Here is a 20,057-nt window from a genome sequence, read left to right as displayed (position 1 = left end):
AGTTATTATATTAAGATAAAAGTGGATAGGATTTGCTGAGGTTTTATTGGATCCAGAGCTTCGTTCCCATCAAAGTTTCAGATACCTGCAAGACTACAAACTTTCTTTTTTCAGCGGTAGGACAACAGTTAAACAAACAGAACAGGTCCCAATGATCCATCAGTCATCAGACATTATTCATTCATACATATGACTCAGAGAAAAGCTGTATGTGCGCACTTTAATTTAGTTTGTTATTCTTTTTTTGAGGGGGGGAATATTTAGCATTTTATTTTATTGTTTTAAGTACATTTATTTGCAGCTGCTATGTGTCAAATATAACAATTTGTGCACTGTTTACCCTGGTGTGGTCCTTCCTTATTGATGTTTATACCTTGGCTTCCTGCCAATCCTAGATCATCTTATACTGGCCTACTGGGACTTTTCTTGCTAATAAACCTTCAGTAGGGTTACACATCAGTACAGCTTAAATGGGCTCGCTTCTGATTTAACTATTTCCAGTTTTTCCACAAGGTTACGCTATAGTACATGTTTAACACATGTTTTGCTGGTTGCTACAAGGCCACATAATGTAAAATTTGTGGGGGGGGGGGGTTGTTTGTTTGTTTTTTGTTTCTAGTTTGAACATTAATATGAGTAAATCAGACTCTCAGGTTTACTGTTACGGATGATTTCTTTTTCTTTTCTTTTTTTTTTGAAGGCTTAAACAGTTAGAGCCCTGCTGTCTAGCCAGAGCCTTATTTTTGCATTATTGATGTGATATTTTAAGACATCAACCTCAAACATGATGCAAACCTTTTCTTTTTAACTTTTGTTTAAGAAAATTAAAGAAAACAAGAATGCCAAAAAAACATAAACATCTTAAATTATTTTAATAATGTAGTAAGATTAGATTAGAACCTGATCTCCTAATAGAAACAATTGTTGATTGCTATACTGAGAGAAGACACCAAGAGTGTAGTAAGATTGAAGGAATTTAAACCACTCGAAGTTAGAGAAAGAACCTTTGTGTGGTTATATCGCAATTTCTACTTTGATACGGTAAGTCACTGAAGAGCAGGCGGTTGTTGCTTCCCTAGTGACATCGTTACTCACAGATGCTCAACAATGTTCCTACTACAGCCACAAACTACCAGACCACGTTTGCCTGGAAGCTTGTAATTCAAAATGAAGGATTTTAGTGGCCATTAAAATATGTTCATAATTTCCAAATAGAAATAAAAATCATGACACAGTGCTCTCCTGTACAAGCTGCCTTTTTTTTGGTTAAGAGTATCAGTATTGGTACTGGCATCAACAATACTGCCTCTGTATTTTCTTGGTATCAGATCAATACTAAAATCTGTAATGTTACACAGCACTGTTTTTGTGTCTCTTGGCTGACTAAAACATATATGTCTTATAGCAGCCACTATAACTAGGACTTTACACTTTTAATCTGGAGGGCTAAGAAATCTGACCTGTTATCTGCACTTTACTGACATCTAGCTAACATTTGATACTGACATTTACTGACATAAATACAATAAAAATACAATATATAAACACATACTGATATGTACTAAAAAGTACATACTTTTAGAAGCATATATAACCCTATGTTCATACATATCCATTAAGATTTGAAGACTGTGTATAAGAATATTGCATGTTTGAACTGAAAATTAGTTATTTCCAGGCTATACACACACAAGTGGGGTCTTTAATCATTCTTCACTTACTGTGTGTGTGTGATAGAGAGTGAAGATGTGAGATGCTGTGTTTGCTCCAGTAATACATGGCAGTGACAGAGTTCCTCTGCTTGTGTTTCCAAGAACAGAAAAAGAAACCTGGTGCTGGAGCGACTGGGAACAGGATGTTCTAAAATAAATAAATATTTGTGTATACACATCTGTTGTAAATAGTAGCATCCTCAAGGTCATTTATTTTACAAGTTTTACTCTCTGGTTCAATTTATTTAAATGATTTCCAAATGTGTCATAGGTTACACATATTCTGCTGAACCTAATCTGTGTTCACAACCTAAATGCAAAGACATGTTTATTTTTGATAATGCAAGGTAAGGAGTTGCTTTTCACAGTAGATAACTCTACTCTAAGAGATTATATTTTAATGGGAGTAATCGTCAGATGTTATTTCTAAAAATCAACTTTAACCAACACGGTGAATTAAACCTCGAAACAATTAAATAAACTTTTTCAAATCATTCCGCCAAAGATCATCTGCAGTTTTGAGGGTAACTGTTTACTATAATGCTGTTTGGCACTGTTGCTGCATCCTGCTACACTGTCCAACAGACACCCTCATATCAAATACTGGATATGCAAATATGGGTGGAGAAGTTTTTCTGGATAGGGTGACACAGGGTACTCAGAAAAGCTGTCAAGTACAGTTTATGCAACACGGGGACCTTAAACACATGCAAGTCATGACTGTGACTGTCTGTTATTATAAGCATTGGCTACAAACATATTGTGTGTAATTCACAGTGGAGAGAAATACACAGTACATGCTCATAGTTTGTTTTTGATGTGCACTGTTATCAGAGTGGTTTTCTGGTTGATTGCAATAATAAGCCAGACTAGCGAAAGACAGGGTAGAAATAGAAAAGAGGGAGAAAACATTTAAGAGAATGGAGTTGGAGGAAAAGGTCAAAGATAAAGTAAACAGACATGCAGGGTGTCTAACTGCTGCTTTTTTAACAAAGAGTTACAGACATCACAGGATTAAATAATAAAGCCTCTTTGTGGATGGTAGGGCTGGTGCTGGGTCATGTCTCATATTCAAACACAAATCTATCAAATTTCTTTACTGATAAATCCTTGAATAAACATGAACATTATAAACTGAACTTTGCTTGTGCTGGAGAAAAATCATGTGATCTTCCGGCAGTTCATTGACACAGGATAAGGGCGTTTATGTGCCAGTAAAAGCCCCGGTTCATTTTTCATGCTAAATTTATATTTGCTTTTCTTTCTTTGTGTGTTATGAGTATGTATGACCTCTTTCGTTGTTTCCCCCCCTGTGAACAGGCATATTTAAGACCAGCAGTCTTCAGCTCCCCACACAGGATCTGCAGACTGAGACCAAGAAAGAAGAACAGAAGGTAACATTGCAAAAGTTTTTTCTTTTCATTAAAATTAATGTTCTCACCACTGGTTTGTAAACCCAATGCAAATGAAACCCCCTTTAGGTCTTTATCAGAGGTTAAGGCTCCGTGATGAAGGCGCTTACTGTGCCTCTGCTTGTGTGCACCATGATGGCTCTTGCCCAAGTTTCTTGTGAGTATTTAAAGGCAAATGTGTAGATATTTTTAGATTTTACATACAAAACGTGATTGAAGAATAGCAGATTTTAGATGTTTCAATCAGTCTGATTTTTTTAAGTGTTAATTGTTCATGAGCATTTTATCTTTGTGGTACTGAATTTATGATACTGTGTTAACTCTCTTGTTTATTTCTTGTCTGTGGCTGAAGCTGTCCCTGCAACTGTTCCAGTTTACAGTAATATACCCTTGACAGATGCTCCTCCTGTACCAGGTGAATGTAAGATGGTTATTTTAGGATGAATATCTCGATGATCCACCTGTAAAAAATTAGAACAGCACATGCTCTACATTAGTAACTGCAACCAAAAACATTTTCAGCCCATGCAGATGCAGACATTTGGTGAATGAAACCATTTACAACAGATGCAATATAACAATATTTATTTATTTTAGTTTTTTCCCGTAAAAGCCAAAAAATGAAGAGTGACAACAGATTAACTATTCACTGGCAGCTCAATATCAACATTTCTTGTCCATTTGTCCTCAGAGGACCCTTTTGGTGGCTGGGTTCCATCTTGCCCTGATGGATGGAGTATGCACAGTCAACAGTGCCTCCTCTTTGTTCCAAGATACATGACCTGGGCTGAGGCTCAAGTAACAAAGATATTGATTTTTACACTAAGTATACTATGAAAGCTTGGAGTACATTAATGATGTAAAATTTCTTGGTCACTTAATTCTGTCTGTTTGTCTGCGCTGTAGAGAAACTGTCAGTCTCGTGGAGGACAGCTTGCATCTGTGTATAGTGCCAGTCAAGCTTACGAGATTCAAAAGGAGGTGCAACGTGCTGGACGTGGCTATGGACAGTTTTGGGTTGGAGGTCATAATACTCCAGCGGTAAATAGCATGGTGTCTAGCAGTTTATGAAACAATTGCATTTTTAATTAATATGAATTAGCAATTTTTTTTTTTTAAATTTTGCTTTAACAGAATCCTTCCTGGTCCTGGAGTGATTATATGGGCGTGTCTGCTTTTGCTGAGTTTTGCAGAGGACAGGAAGCTAAACATAAGCACCACTGTTTGCAGATAACTTTTGGTGGTAAGTCTACCCCCCAACCCCCATCAAAAAAAAAGAAAAAAAACCTGCTAGATTCAAGAAGTTTGTTGTCATACACACCGCAAAACACAAGTGGTGATGCAGAGCAATGAAATTCTTACTTTGCAGGTTCCCTTCACACAACTAAATAATCAACTAACTAAAATAAAGAGTAAACTTAACTCTGAGCGTAGAACATAGCACAGAAGATAATAAAGTAAAACAAGGGCTTTGTAGCTTATCTGTGGGTGTAGACGGAATTTAGAATAAAGTGCAAGTAGTTGCAACACTGTCACAGTGGTGATAGTTACAGAGTATGCAATATTAACATGTTTATATTGTATGAAGTTGTATTGTATTGATTGTATATGTACAAAATAGCAATTTTTCAGGTCAAAGATAATCAACAACAACTAGTTAGTGATTCAGTAGACTGCTGGCCTGTGGATAGAAGCTGTTCTTTAGTCGGATTGTCGTTGCTTTCACACTCCTGTAGCGTCTGCCAGTTGGCAGGAGTGTGAACAGTGTGTTGTGGGCGTGTGTGTGGTCCTTGATGATGTTGTGAGCCCTTTTCCTGACCCGACTGTTGTAAATGTCCTGTAGTGGTGGGAGGGGCACTCTACTGATGAAGTGTGCCTTTTTAATGACACGCTGGAAAGCCTTCCTGTTGTTGTAGTATCCTTCCAGCTTCAGCCTGTACTGCCTCTTGGTTTCCATGATGTATCTACGCAGATCATATCTGGCCTTTTTGTTTCTATCTGCATCACTAGAGGCGAATGCAGCGGAGCGTGCATGTAGCATGGCATGTACCTCACAGTTCAACCGTGGCTTCTGGTTTGGATACGTTTTGTAGCATGACAATATTGTCAATGCATGTGCTGATGTAGCTGGTGAACACTGCTGCATATTCCTCTGAATCCACAGAACTGTCCTCTGCTTTTAACTGTGTACACATGCATCAATGATGATATAGCCAAATGTAATTAATTAAAATAAGTTGACAAATATTGTATTTAGTTGTGTCTTAGCAACTAGCTACACTCATTTTTTTGCTGAAAATTGTCCCCTCATTTCAGAAAGTTTTTGTTACATTTTATAAATTTTGATGAAAGAGGATCGTTGAGTCATAGTGTCACTGTTTGAGACCGATTCCTGTTTTATTTTTTGTGTGTTTCTTGCAGAAGGAAAGGCAGGATGCTTGGATGACATGAAGTGTGAGACTAAGCTCCCATCTATCTGTGGTAGCCTTATCATGTGATCTCATCACTAATGCAAACCTACACTTCATCAGTAAAAACACTGACGTGTTTTTCAGCTATTGAGTCTTTCTTGGTATTTCTGTTCTGTTGCTACAGCATAAGGGATCAAACGACACATACAATAAACTGCAGAAGGATTTTATGTTTGGAAAGTCTTTAAAAATAAAAGAATGCTTTCACACAATGTACACATTTGTTTTGGAAAGTGGACTGTATTTCATATTCTTATGTAAATTAAAACACTAAAGCATTGAAAGAAACTGGTGGTCTGTTGCTCCATGTTACAGCTATAGTTCTACTATATTCAAAGCACAACATGAAGTAAGTAATTTTAGTGTACACCTATACAGCTGGGATAGGCTCCAGCGCCCCCTGCGACCCTGAAAAGGATAAATGGCCTGTATTTGTATAGCGCTTTACTAGTCCCTATGGACCCCAAAGCGCTTTACACAACCAGTCATCCACCCATTCACACACACATTCACACACTGGTGATGGCAAGCTACATTGTAGCCACAGCCACCCTGGGGCGCACTGACAGAGGCGAGGCTGCCGACACTGGCGCCACCAGGCCCTCTGACCACCACCAGTAGGCAACGGGTGAAGTGTCTTGCCCAAGGACACAACGACCGAGACTGTCCGAGCTGGGGCTTCGAACCGGCAACCTTCCGATTACAAGGCGAACTCCCAACTCTTGAGCCATGATCGCCCCCAAGCGGAAGTGAATGGATAGTTTTTAGAGTAAGGCTTGCAGGAGTGATAGTGAAGAGGAAAAACTACATTTTCGAATGTTAAAAAAAAAAAAAAAAATGTCCATCAGAACTGACTCAAATAAAACGATTCCAGCTATAATGTAATTCATTGCTCTTGTGAAACATCATTTTTATGGTAGCACATGGAAAGAGAGTTTTTGTGGCTATGCACTCTAATATTTATATTACCCTCCTATGCTTTACATGTGCTTTATAAAATGAGTCATAATCGCCACCAAGTCCTGTCATCACTGCTCATGGTTTTTTTTGTTTTCTATCCCTCAGTTAAATCTTGAGTTATCAAGGACTGAAAACTGCTGACCTTTCCCTGTGACCAATATTGTCATAGTGACACCTGATGGTGATACTGGAAACTTCCAAAATTATACTTTGAGTAACTGCACCACTGAAAATGAGTTTATTTAAAGTGTGATAAATGTCTGTCATGGAGGGAAGGGAGGCTCCAATAATCTTCTCATCCGTTCTCACTATCCTTTGTAGGGTATTGCTAAACGATATGGTGTGGTTACCCTACTAGACAGTGATGCAACGGCTCAAGACACTCTCAATAGTCCCTCTGTAGAAGGTGGTGAGAAAGAATGGAGGGAGATGGACTGTTCTCAGCTTCCACTGGAATTTTTTAGATGCTGTTGGGCCTTCTTAGTTATGGAGCTGGTATTGAGAGAAATTCTATGCCAGGTGAACACCACGGCAGTGTTGGGGAGCAGTGTTGGTCAAGTTACTTGACCATTGGTCATGAAGTAATCGGTAACTAATTACTGATTACTCCCCAAAAAAGGAATCCCATTACTTTACTCATTGCTTATTTTCAAAAGTAATTAATTACTTAGTTACTTTTAAAAACATGATTTACAACCTGAATAAGTGATAAAGTGATAGATCTTTCAGCCCAATTCTACTTTTTCTGCATAATCCATCATACAAAATGTAATCTAATGGAAAAGTTTCTTTTTAAAACTTGTTTTAATCTTTTAACTTCATGCATAAAGCAAAAATCAAATTATATGCAACATTCTCTGACTGGAGAAAATTTGTTTAACATTTAAACCTATTTTCTGCACATTACAGCACATAAAATATTTTTTGTGTTTACACTCAGTCTTTCAAATAGATGCAAGTAAAACGCAGCAGAAAATAAATAAAATGAAAGACTCAGCGGTCCTGTTGCTCTATTTTCACCTGTAAAGCAGGCGAATGTTTGCCCTGGTGCAGGTGTGTCGCAGCGGTCGGTGGAAGAATCCGCAAGTTTCTCTGTGGATTTCCCATTACGTCGTAGCGCACTCGGTGCTTGCTCGGAAGTTTAGGGGTTTTTTTCGCTGTAAAAAGAAGTTTTCTTCCCATGCAGTGAACAGCGGACGCTAATGTTTTTGTCACCTTTTACGGAGTCAAAAGTAAGGTCAGTACTTCCACGCTTTAAACGCTGCACGCTCATACTCTCTCCCGCACTCGATATATTATCCATTGTTGATCTGCACACAGCTGTTGTCACGAGACACACTCGCAAAAAAAATCATGGTTTTAGTAACGCAGTAATGCAGTGTGCTTACAGGAAAGAAACAGTAATCTAATTACCTTTTTTGCAATAGTAATCCCTTACTTTACTTGTTACTTGAAAAAGGTAATCAGATTACAGTAACACGTTACTTGTAATGTGTTACTGCCCATCTCTGTTGTGGAGTAACGAAATACATGTAATGGAGTTAGGTATTTAAGATACAAAATACGAGTAACTATATTCCGTTACAGTTACTGCTTAAATGGGTGATAATCAGAATACAGTTTCTTTGTTGCAGTAAACGGAATACACAACAGTCATTTCCTGCTTCATATCCTAGGCCATCCCCTCTCTACCCCTTCTCCAGTTTTGGTGATTAAACACCATCATGCACTGGTTTAGCTCATTTGGATGAGCATGCAATTTAACTCATTCACTGCCAGCCATTTTCAAACGTATGCTTTCAATTGACGTCTATAGCCGTCAATGGCAGTGAATGAGTTAATTGCAAATGGCTGGAATTAATCCAGTTTATCAGATTCTGATTCTGATTGAACTTATCCTCAGCAGCAGAGGTGACGCTTGGTCTTCCTTTGCTGGGGCGGTGCTCGTGTGAGCCAGTTTCGATGTATAATATGAATTATAAAAGTTGTCAAATAGGGCTGTCAGCTGCGTACCTACCTGACTTCTGCACAACACAACTGATGGTCCCAACCCGTACAACCCGATTAAGAAGGCAAGCAATTCCACCAATGTACCCTGACAAGTCACACCTGTGAAGTGAAAACCATTTCAGGTGACAACATCATGAAGCTCACTAAGATAAGGCCAAGGTTTGACACATTTTCAACAAAACAAAAAGTGGCTACTTTAGGAATCTAAAATATAAGACATATGCAGAGTTATTTATACTTTTTTTTCTTTGTTACATAATTTTATATATCTTGCTTTATATATTTGATGTTTTCAGTATGCATCTACAATGTAGAAAGTATTAACATATAGAAAAAAAAATTAAATAAGCCTTCAAGCTTTTGATATACTCCCCAACTCACTCAGAAACAAAAAACAAAAAATATGTGTTGCATAACTGCATGATTTATAATCAACAGTCTGTGGCGATTACATTAGCACTCACTGTAACTTAATCATCATCACAGCACGGAGCTGTGTTTCTACAAACACACACATACACACAGTACTCACCATAACAACATATCCCACTGTAACTGACATTTCATGCAGTTCCCCATCAAACTTACAATGTTTATATTGATGTTTATATTTTTTCATAGTACAACATACTACTGGCTTCTTACAATCACTCCTCCCTTAACCAAAGTACATGCAGCAGTAGCGTGTAAACTGACAGTGTTGCATACAGTTATGTACAACTATGTACTCTGCATCTTTCTGTCAGTCACTCAGGATTACCAATGAGAGAGCTGATGTATACCTTTTGTGGGGAATTTAAAAACAAACAAAACAAATATTCTTATGCCAAAACATTATTTCTGTTCATCTGGTTAGATGGTGTTGTGGAAGTTTTCCATGAAATAAAGCCTGCAGACGAGCGGTGAGCAGTAGCTAACATTCTTTAATCCAAACACACAAAGACAACAGACAACCAAGCTTGTGGAGAGCCTGCATGACCGCGGGGCAGGTCAGCAGAGGCTCTCTGAGCCTAGCATGGCTCTCAGTTAAATACCTTCTCCAGGAACGAAAGGCAGTACACAGCTGTTTCACAGCTTAAGGTTCACACTCCCTTGCTACCTCCCAGAGTCCTCAAAGAGACAAAAGACTCTTCCTGTGGCGTGGTCTGCTTCCCCCAACTTCCTTACTACACCCCCACCATTTGTCTTACAGTATGGGTGTCAGACATGTTAAAATCCAGTGGCACCAAGGCATTATACAATAAAATAATGTGATTAATACATAAGTAAAAGAAATTCCTATACAATCCCACCCTTTGATTCTTAAATCAAAGAATCACATTAATACCAGAATTTCTTTCCTGACATTCTGTATATCACATTAACATTGTTGTACACTTAAAGGAGTTTCACACTGTGTATCCTCACTTCACTGTTCTCCCACCACCCTTTGTTCATCTTTAATCTTCCCCACAATCTAAGCTCTCACATGCAAATGGCAACAACAATGATACAGAGGAAAGGCCTTCTCCAGAGTGTCAAAGTACTTTGCATGGCAAAGTGAAGCAGCATTTGGTGGTCATTCTCAGTCACGGTCATGGCTCCTGGTGTCTGTGCCGTTTACAGAGTCATAATTCCAACGCTGATCTCCCTTTGCGCTGTCACCGTTGGAGCTTGGCACGCTCTCTCCATCCCTCGATTTCTGTTCCAACGCAGCTGTAGATTAGGAGCAGAGCAAGTCGTTGGGAGAGGCTGTAGTGTTTTATTATAGGTACATCTTATGTGAAGGTTCTGTTTTCTTGTTTAGTAAACTTCCTGCCTTCATTACCCTTTTGGTGAGCAGGAGGTCACACAAATGCACCCCCAAACACAAACACACGCACTCGCGTGCACATGCATGCACACACACACACACACAGTGGCTTGCAAAAGTATTCGGCCCCCTTGAACTTTTCCACATTACGTCACATTACAGCGACAAACATGAATCAATTTTATTGGAATTCCACGTGAAAGACCAACACAAAGTGGTGTACATGTGAGAAATGGAACGAAAATCATACATGACTCCAAACAGTTTTTACAAATAAATAACTGAAAAGTGGGGTGTGCTCACAGATATTGAAGCTTGCACAGAGAGAGAGAGACAGAGATGCCCCTGAGACAATGCAGCACATAACAGCAGGATACAAGATGCTAGCAGGCAGGGCATACATGGAACGTCATAACCAAATGGCCAGCATAGTATACCCTAGTGGCCTGGATACAGTAGGGCCTTGAAGTCCCGAGGTCAAAATAGGAGACGCGCCCTAGGGTGGTGGAGAATGACCGAGCTAAGATCCTGTGAGACTTCCAGATAGAGACGGACAAAATGGTGGTGGCTAACCAACCGGATATAGTGGTGGTAGACGAACAGAAGAAGACTGCCGTAGTGATAGATGTAGTGAATCGAATGACACAGACATGAAGATGAAGGAATATGAGAAGCTGGAGAAATACCAAGAGCTCGAGAAGATGTGGAGGGTGAAGGTAACAGTGGTCCCAGTGATAATCGGAGCACTCGGAGCAACGACTTCCAAACTAGCCAAGTGGCTCCAGCAAATCCCAGGAACAACATCAGAAATCTCTGTCCAGAAGAGCCCATTCCTAGGAACAGCTGAGATACTTTCAAGCTCCCAGGCATCTGGTAGAGAACCCGAGCTTGAAGGATAAAGACCATCCACAGAAGCGAGGGGATTTTTTTTTTTTTTTTTTTTGAAGAGAGAGAGGAAGAGACTCATATTTGTTTCACCTTACTTCAACTGTACAGAGACACCTAAAAAGTGGCTGTTCTATTAGGAATACTGTTGATAGAAGCCACAAAGTGGTCAAAAAGGTGATCAAACTGTCATGCCTATGACAACATATTTTTTTAATTGTCCAAAGTCTTCGAGTAGAAGGACATCTAATTAAGACTGATAATAGAACCAGCAAATGCAGATAAATATTAAATTCCCCAGTTTTAATACATGCATATTATGACTGCTAAATAGGGATGGGTACCGGTGTCCGGTGCCATGATGGCACCGGTTCTGACATAAACGGTAGTAACCAGACCGAAAAGCAGCGCACATTTCGGTGCTTTATTTCGGTGCTTTTTTTCCTGAGCTGTGATACACTTCTAGCCAATCATTTTACGTTTCCGAGGATAGTAGGCGGGGCCAGGTACGTACGTTCTGTTAGAGCAGAGCTACAGATTAAAAATGTCCAAGGCGAAGCGGTCAAAAGTCTGGCTGTACTTCACAGCAAAATATGCAAACTCAGCAGCCTGCAACAAGTGCTTTAAGCTGATACTGTGATACTGTCAAAGGAGGTAACACCTCAAATCCAATGAAACACCTGGCGACGCATAGCGTTTTTTTTAAAAGCCGAGAAATGCGCCGTATTTGATAGCTTGCTGCGAGACCTCACACCGAGCACATCTACTGCGGGTGGGTTGCCTGTTATCGGGCCCGGAGTTAGCAACATCCCCCAAAAACCCGAAGAATAGAGTCCTGGCCCCTAGCCCTGCCAGTGTAGCAGAAATGATGAGGATGATGATGCAGCAGCAGCCGTTCTTCTCTGCGTGAGTAGTTTGATGTTGTTCGTGTGTAATTTACGTTGAGTAGGCTAAACACGTTATTACATTAATGCAGGTAAGGTGAACTAGCAAACATCATCATAGCTACATGCGGCTGTCTTCTTGTTTGATGGCAGATACTCTCTTCACCCTGGCCAAAAAGGCTAAAATGACCAAAGAAAAAGTGGGAAACAGTTAAACATGAGAGGTTTTTGGACAAAGTTTGTGGTTTTTCCATTGTTTAAGCACTGCTTCCAGCCAAGAGTGATACCATATATGCCCCATAGCTGCAGAAAAGGCTAACATTGTTATCTTTTTACAAAAACCAGCTGAACATGAGAGGTTTATGGACCAATTTTGTGTTCTCCATTCTTTAAGCACCGGTTCGAGCACCGTTTAAGCACCGGCACCGTTTCAAAAGTACCAATTTGGCACCGGTATCGGATAAAACCTAAACGATACCCATCCCTACTGCTAAATATGTATATGCCTTAACACAAGAGATGTAACACAGATAGATGCTTGACTGATAGCTTTAATGTTGCATAAAACAGCAAAAATAAAGAGATAAACAGAAGAAGCAACAGTTTTGTAAGATCAATGCTGTGGTAACACAATTAGTCTGCACTTGTTAAAGACACAAGGCCTAAAAGACAATGTAGCTTTTGTTGATTTGTAATTGTGATGTTTAGATTGGGTGCTACCAAGAAAGGGAAAAAAATGTAACTGGAAAATGAAAGAAGAAGGAGCAAGCATAACACAAACACTATTATACATCAGTTTGTGTTTTTATGGGAGTTTCATGCTTCAGTGTCAGCCGAGGAGTGTTGATTTTTTCTTGGCACAGACAGATGGCCGACGTAAGTCACACCACAGATCATCCCAACACTTGGAAGCTGCAAAGTTCAAAAACAGAAATTAGTAAATTCATTTAAAATCATTCACATATTAAGTATTCATGTTAAATATTAAGCTCTGAATTACGGGTATAATTTATCTGGAGACAATTCTGGTTGCCACCACTAGGCTCTCCTGGGCACCAGTGTGTATAGTGAAAAGAGCTCCCATCACTCCACAGCCAAAGTTTTTCCTAGAAGACAGAGATTGGTAGCATCAGTTCAGGCGGGCCTAAAGATCATGCCTAGCCAAAGTCTTGTCAAATCAGCTTTATTTAATTGACATAACGAATGTAACCAGCTGGCAAATCTCCCATATTATTCATAATATTATTTAAGCTGCTTTTATCTGTCAGTGGCTTCTGTATTTTCATTAATGACATATCTGTCATTAAGAGAAACAGAAAGGTATTGATAAAAAAAAGGTACCTCGAATTCATAAGTTCCTCCAATCCAAGTTTCGATGTAGTCATGATCACTAGTGAGCTTCTGAATGTGACGGTACTCGCTGCTGCTGTGCACAGATGCAAGGTGTCCACCCATTGACTTGCAGTTTCTCTTCAGTAAAGAGTTACACAGAGAGGTTTTCAAAGTCACAACTAGGCTAGATGTGTTTTAATCAAGTTTTGAAGACAATACAAATCAGAGAAACTTACCTCAGCTTGACCCCAACTCATGGATCTTGGAACGTAGACAAAACAGCGATGATTGAAATAAGACCAACCATGAGGACAACCAGAGGACATGTTGAACCGGTAACTCCTTGCTAGTGACAAATAAATAGCTGTATGTACATGTGTCTCCAGCTGATATTATATTTTGTTTTATTTTCAATCATGACATATGCAATATTGAAAAAAACAAACAAACAAACAAACAAATACCATCTCGACAATTAAATATTATGTAGTTTAAGTGACTGAAAATGTGCAGGGCATTTTGATTCCCTTACAGTTATAAATTGTAATTATATGTATGCAGCTGCAATCTTCTTTTAGTAGTTATTAATCTTTTCACTCTAGTAATAGGCAGTAAAATTTCCAAACACAAAGTTTCATCAAAAATTATAAATATAGGAATAATCATAAAATCAATAACAAAGAGAACTGAACAGAACAAAACATGATCACTTAAAAAAAGTCAATGGAAATGTGTTTTAGCAACTGAATCTGCAAGTATCTCTGGTCCTGGTAAAGCTGAGGGGGCATGGTGGCAAAGTATGGTCACCTTTGGATTTAAACTTTCGACTTTTTGATAGCCAGAAGGGCTGATATGAGGCTGATATTAGGCTGGCATTTCTGGTATGTGACTTGTGCTCAAACTTAGGCAATTGTTAAACCGAAAAATGACAAACCAATATGGTATTTATAGTTATACAACTTATACTAAATGAACAACTTTAATGTATCTAAAAGGTCTTTGAACTGGCTTGTGACTGTTTTTATTTTCTTTTTTTGGGACTCTATTTCTATGTGCAATTTAAATTTCATAATATCTCTTCCTCTCTCTTGCTGTATTATATATAATTATATATTTTAAAATATTTTTTGTTGACCTGCGTTTCCTTAAAAGATATCCTCCTTATTATAAACTCATCATGCATAACACAATTGCTTTCCTTTTTTTTTTTTTATAAATGTGATTAACTTTGGTGAAAATATGGAAATGTTCACTGACCTGTTGGAATTAAACCTCCTGCACCACTGCCGACATCTTCATGTGGCAGAAATGAACAAATTAAAACATTAGATGGTGACGAATTATTTAAACACGTACATACTGACATATATTTACATACTTTACATTATACTGCAATACTCACTAGCAGTGGTCAGAACCATCAATCCACAAAGAAGTGTAGCCAGAACCAGGAGCTTCATGGTGTCTCTGTGAAAAAACAGAAGACAATAACTACTGTCAATTCTTTAAATAAAGGAGATAAGATCATTTAAGAGTTTGTACCAGACCTTTTGTAGAAGGTCTTCTTTCTTTTCAGTGTGAGCCACTAGCTTCAGCCTTCCACCATAGAGGTGATGAACAGCTCCGAGACTAGTGTTTATATACTCTTACATTTGTATACTTGCAAAATCAGGAAATAACTTATTTCTTAACCAAAAACAACAACAACCAAACAAACAAAAACCCAATTGCCTCATCCCTAATTTGATTTCATGCTGACTTGGTTTCAGATATTTACTGATAGTCAACAGAGAGGTTTCAAAGAGTACAAGGATCAAGGATATTAAAATACATTGTAATTAGTGTCATTATCAGCATTTAAAAAGATACTATGCATAACGTCTTCCTCCTGTTCTAAAAGTTAAGAATGTATTGCCACCCCTTGATAACGTAATTGTGACTGAAAATATTGTTGCAGTTAGTTAAATATAAACTGGAAGAAATATCATGTTGTCCTTTGAGATAAAATTGAAGATTTAAAGAGTTTTAAATCCATTACACTAACAGAGAACTCTACAGCCTGGTAACATGGACTTTAAATACTTACAACTTTAAATAAAGACAGTAGCTGCAGGTTTCATAGATGTGTAATTTATTCTTTTCATTTAATAGAGTCCACATTATTATAGTAGTAAGGTCTATTATACTATAGTATAATAGTGCGCATGCGCCAACCAGCATGTAGCCTGTTACAGTTAGTCCTGCTTTTTCTCATTAGTTTAGCTTTTTTTCCTTACTTGTACTTTTATCTGTTTATTATCTTTCCCTCAATCATGTGGATTGAGAGAGTTTCTGTTCTGCTGGTGGACGCAGAAGTGCTACTTTTGTCGAGGAACGGGACAACACCTATATACTGCATGGACTGTTTACTCGCTGGCCAGACCTGCAGACGTACCAGCTGAAATTTGGAGAAAAACACATCGGGGATGCAGAGGTCAAGGACAGAAGAGAAGAAAGAAGGAGACGGTGAGACAGCGGAGGCTAGAAGCAAGGAGGAGGTATAAACCGTGTCTGCCGTCTATCGTATGGGAAATGTGCGATCGTTAATAAATAAAATTGATGAGCTCTCAGCGCTTGTACGGAGTCAGAGGGAATACCGGGAGTGTAGTCTTATGTCTTTCACTAAATCATGGATGCACCAGGACATTCCCAACGATAACACATCCTTGGAAGGCTTCCATACTGTTCGGGCAGACAGGGACAGCATCAGTAGTGGTAAGAAGAAAGGAGGTGGGCTTGCTGTTTTTGTTATACATAACAATAAAAGAAAGGTTTTGTTGCCCGGATATTGAACTGTGTGCTGTTGGATTCGGGCCGTATCATTTGCCCAGGGAATTTACTCACGTCAGATTGCTGGCTGTTTACGTTCCTCCCTCGGCTAACCCCAGAGCTGCATGTGACAGTACCCACTCAGCACCCAAGTGCCTTCATTCTGATCTCGGGTGACTTCAACCATGTTACATGGACAATACATTACCAGCATTTAAACAGTATGTAGACTGTCCCACCAGGGGGGAGAGAATCTTAGACCTACTGTATGCTAATGCTAAGGATGCATACAGCTCCTCCTCCCTCCCCCCACTTGGAAGGTCAGATCACAACCTGATTCACCTCACCCCCCACTATGTGCCAAGGGAAGGAGGGAGGGAGGGAAGGGTGAGGAGGGAACCTGTCACCACGAGGAGCATTACCCACATCACCCACTGCGTGAGTATGTGAGTGGGCTGAGCAGCTTCTTTAGTCAGAGACTGAAACACCCTCGCTGCAGGAAGGAGCGCTTTCGCAGATCATTCATCCCAACAGCAGTTAGACTCTATAACTCCTCAATCACGATGTCATAAGTCACTGGACACTGTGAACATCCACAGTCACCACTTCATGCATAATGGACCTTCCATGACCTTCCAAGCTATATAGTTTATGTCTTCCATATTTCCAACTATATCCATAATCACATACTGTGTATGCTACCATTGTATATAGTGTATTATCTTACTTTTTTCATTGATTGTACTTATTTGTATTTTTGTATTTCCTTCATATATCTGTACCTCAGCTGAGGTGACGCAAAAATTTCCCCTTTGTGGGATCAATAAAGTCTTATCTTATCTTATCTTATTAGGAGGTGGTCAGAGGAGGCCTTGGCGGAACTACAGGGCTGTTTCGAGGTGACCGACTGGGAGATACTCTGTGAGCCTCACGCCGAGGACATCAATGGGCTTACTGAGTGTATCACAGACTACATAACTTTCTGCACAGACTCAATTGTTCCAGCTCAGACTGTTCATTGTTTCCCAAATAACACGTTGTGGGTGACTAAGGTAAAGAGGTGAGAAGGGTTCAGGTGTTTCTGAAGGACAAGATCAGAGAGGCTAAGGACAATTACAGGAGGAAGCTGGAGTGGAAACTCCAGCAAAGCAGCATGAGAGAGGTTTCGAATGGCATGAAGACCATCACTGGATTCAGGCCAACCAACAGCAGGGGAGGTAAGGGAGGTGAGAATAGAGCTAATGAGTTGAATTTGTTCTTCAACAGATTCGAAACTGCAGTGACTGCTCTCACCCCCCCCCCCCCCCCAAAAAAAAAAAACCTCACCTGTAGTCAGCCTGGAATCCAGAACAACACCACTGTACCTCCCTCTCTCTTCACATAGCGCTGTTGTCTCTTGTGAGAGTCCTGACACCTCAATCGTGCCTATACCCATCTGGACCAGCCGGCGAGCACTGTGAGGGTCATGTTTTTTGACTTTTCCAGTGCTTTCAATACCATCAGGCCGACCCTCCTGGGTGATACGTTAGCAGCGATGCAGGTGGATGCTTCTCTGGTGTCCTGGATTGTTGATTACCTGACAGGAAGACCACAATATGTACGTCTCCCACAGTGTGTGTCTGACAAGGTAATCAGCAACACAGGGGCACCACAAGGGACTGTCTTCTCCCCCTTCCTCTTCACCCTCTACACCACAGACTTCAGCCACTGCACAGAGGCCTGCCATCTTCAGAAGTTTTCTGATGACTCTGCGGTGGTTGGATGCATCAGCAGGGATGATGAGACAGAGTACCAGGCTGTGGTCGACTCCTTTGTCACGTGGTGTGAGCAGAATCATCTGCAGCTCAACGTGGCAAAGACCAAGGAATTGATAGTGGACTTCAGGAATGTCAGGAAACACTTGACCCCTGTTTCAATCCAGGGGATCAATGTGGACATTGTGGAGGACTATAAATACCTTGGAGTACACATTGACAATAAACTGGACTGGGCTAAAAACACCACAGCACTTTACAGGAAGGGCCAGAGTCGTCTCTATTTTTTGAAGCGACTGAGGTCCTTCAACATCTGCTGAAGAATGCTCAGGATTTTCTATGATTCTGTTGTGGCCAGTGCGATCCTCTATGCTGTTGCATGCTGGGGGAGCAGGCTGAGGGTCGCAGATGCCAACAGACTTAATAAACTGATCCGTAAGGCCAGCAATGTTGTGGGGATGGAGCTGGACTCCCTTAAGGTGGTGTCGGAGAGGCGGATGTTGTCCAAGATAAAGACAATGTGGGATAATACCTTCCACCCACTCCACGACATGCCGGTCAGTCACAGGAGCATGTTCAGTGAGAGACTGAGATTACCGAAAAGCACCACTGAACGACACAGGAAATCTTTCCTGCCTGTGGCCATCTCCCTCTACAACTCCTCCACCTAACACACTGTATACTGCAATAGCTACGCCCTTTTTGCACATGCTCTTCTTTCTTATTCAGCTATTTATCAATAAGTGACTTACATGTGTATATATGTGCATATGCATGCATACATTGTATATATTGTGCTATTCCGTACTTAGTGTATTGTCTGTCCGTGTTACTGTTTATACTGGAGCACTGTAACCAAAATAATTTCCCTTAGGGATCAATAAAGTATTCTGATTCTGATAACCAACAGCTATATCCACTATGGGGGGAAACTAGTGAGGGAGACCATTAAGACCAAGCTGGGATTCTTGAGTCTAGAGGTTTGGAGAAACTTCCTCCCTTTCTTTCATCACAGCTGTCATGTTGACCCATTGAGAGAGGCATCGTTTCAGAAACATCAGGAAAGCCTGAAGTTTGTCGCAGGCATCACACAGGACTCAAGATCTTCACCACCAACTCCCTTACTGGGAACTCATCAAAGCTCCACTGTAGACCTGCCCCAGAAGATGAATAACCTAAGATTTCATGAACAGCGTGATAGAGACCTATCCTCTTTGTAATTTCAGAAGTACTCAGATAATCCTCAGAGGATTCAGTCCTGCAGAAAGATATATATTCAATATATATTATCCTCTCTGGTTATTCTGGTGTGAATGACTCTGAATTACGTTATGGTAAATAACACACTATTGGCAAAAAAACGTGTGAAATAATTCCAGATTATAGTTTTTAGTTCAACATACATGTGAAGACCTTTGACCTAAATAAAGTTTTATTTAATGCTGCTAGAGAGAACGTTGTGTCTTCTTCATGCACGTTCAGTATTTAAAACAAGCCGTGAAGATCTGAGATCAGCAGCTTTTTGAAACACCAAACTGAGATACTGTTTGAACTACTATTGCTGATATATAGTCACAGTTACATGGATGCTTAATCGCTTTGACTGTTTGTCTTTAACTTTATCAGTAAAACAGCTGCAGTTACTGTTGTAAGTCCTGAGGTCTGAATCTGAGACCAGCTTCTGTAATAACAAAGAGAACAGAACCATCACAAGCTATGAAATATAAAGTGTGTCTCTCAAATCTGAAATAAAGCTAATCCTTCCATGTCCTCACACACATCAGGATCTGAAGTTTTACTCTTACATGTTTTTCAGCTGACATTAGCTGTTACTTTATAAAAAAAGCCTTATATACTATCAGATTATCCAGGCTAATATTTATCTTTGAGTAATTGGTGCTTTTTAAATGGAGATCTGCAAAGATGAGATGATGGAAAAAGTTTCCAGTCCTGGCTCAATCTGCTGCTGCATCATGGTCACCAACATAGGTGTCATAACTGGTGTTTGTGCTGCTTGGGTATTTGACAGCAAATATT

General features: G+C 39.8%; 2 protein-coding genes across 3 annotated transcripts; one reads left to right on the top strand and one right to left on the bottom strand.

Moving 5' to 3' along the window:
• Positions 1 to 1,894: 1,894 nt before the first annotated feature.
• LOC120746876 (type-2 ice-structuring protein-like) lies at positions 1,895 to 5,883 on the top strand. Its single transcript, XM_040052386.1, has 8 exons — positions 1,895 to 1,917; positions 3,033 to 3,106; positions 3,194 to 3,281; positions 3,477 to 3,539; positions 3,816 to 3,922; positions 4,031 to 4,165; positions 4,259 to 4,367; positions 5,546 to 5,883. The coding sequence occupies exons 3-8, from the start codon at positions 3,221 to 3,223 to the stop codon at positions 5,620 to 5,622; spliced, it is 552 nt and encodes a 183-aa protein (XP_039908320.1). The 5' UTR covers positions 1,895 to 1,917; positions 3,033 to 3,106; positions 3,194 to 3,220; the 3' UTR covers positions 5,623 to 5,883.
• A 6,774-nt stretch (positions 5,884 to 12,657) lies between these two features.
• On the bottom strand, positions 12,658 to 15,073 carry LOC120746879 (ladderlectin-like). 2 transcript variants are annotated; one of them, XM_040052389.1, is made up of 7 exons: positions 15,006 to 15,073; positions 14,861 to 14,925; positions 14,716 to 14,751; positions 13,695 to 13,804; positions 13,468 to 13,596; positions 13,127 to 13,232; positions 12,658 to 13,038 (listed from the first exon to the last, which is right to left on the bottom strand). In XM_040052389.1, exons 2-7 carry the CDS (start codon positions 14,916 to 14,918, stop codon positions 12,956 to 12,958), a joined length of 522 nt encoding a protein of 173 aa, XP_039908323.1. In that variant the 5' UTR covers positions 14,919 to 14,925; positions 15,006 to 15,073; the 3' UTR covers positions 12,658 to 12,955. The 2 variants fall into 2 exon arrangements, with proteins under 2 accessions (XP_039908323.1, XP_039908324.1); XM_040052390.1 differs by lacking the exon at positions 14,716 to 14,751 and having other exon boundaries at positions 15,006 to 15,066.
• Positions 15,074 to 20,057: the final 4,984 nt, after the last annotated feature.

This window comes from Simochromis diagramma, unplaced genomic scaffold (genome assembly GCF_900408965.1).
Source record: "Simochromis diagramma unplaced genomic scaffold, fSimDia1.1 OVJJ01000365.1, whole genome shotgun sequence".
In the NCBI taxonomy this organism is placed as follows: Eukaryota; Metazoa; Chordata; class Actinopteri; order Cichliformes; family Cichlidae; genus Simochromis; species Simochromis diagramma.
This window is presented reverse-complemented; position numbering and strand designations above follow the sequence as displayed.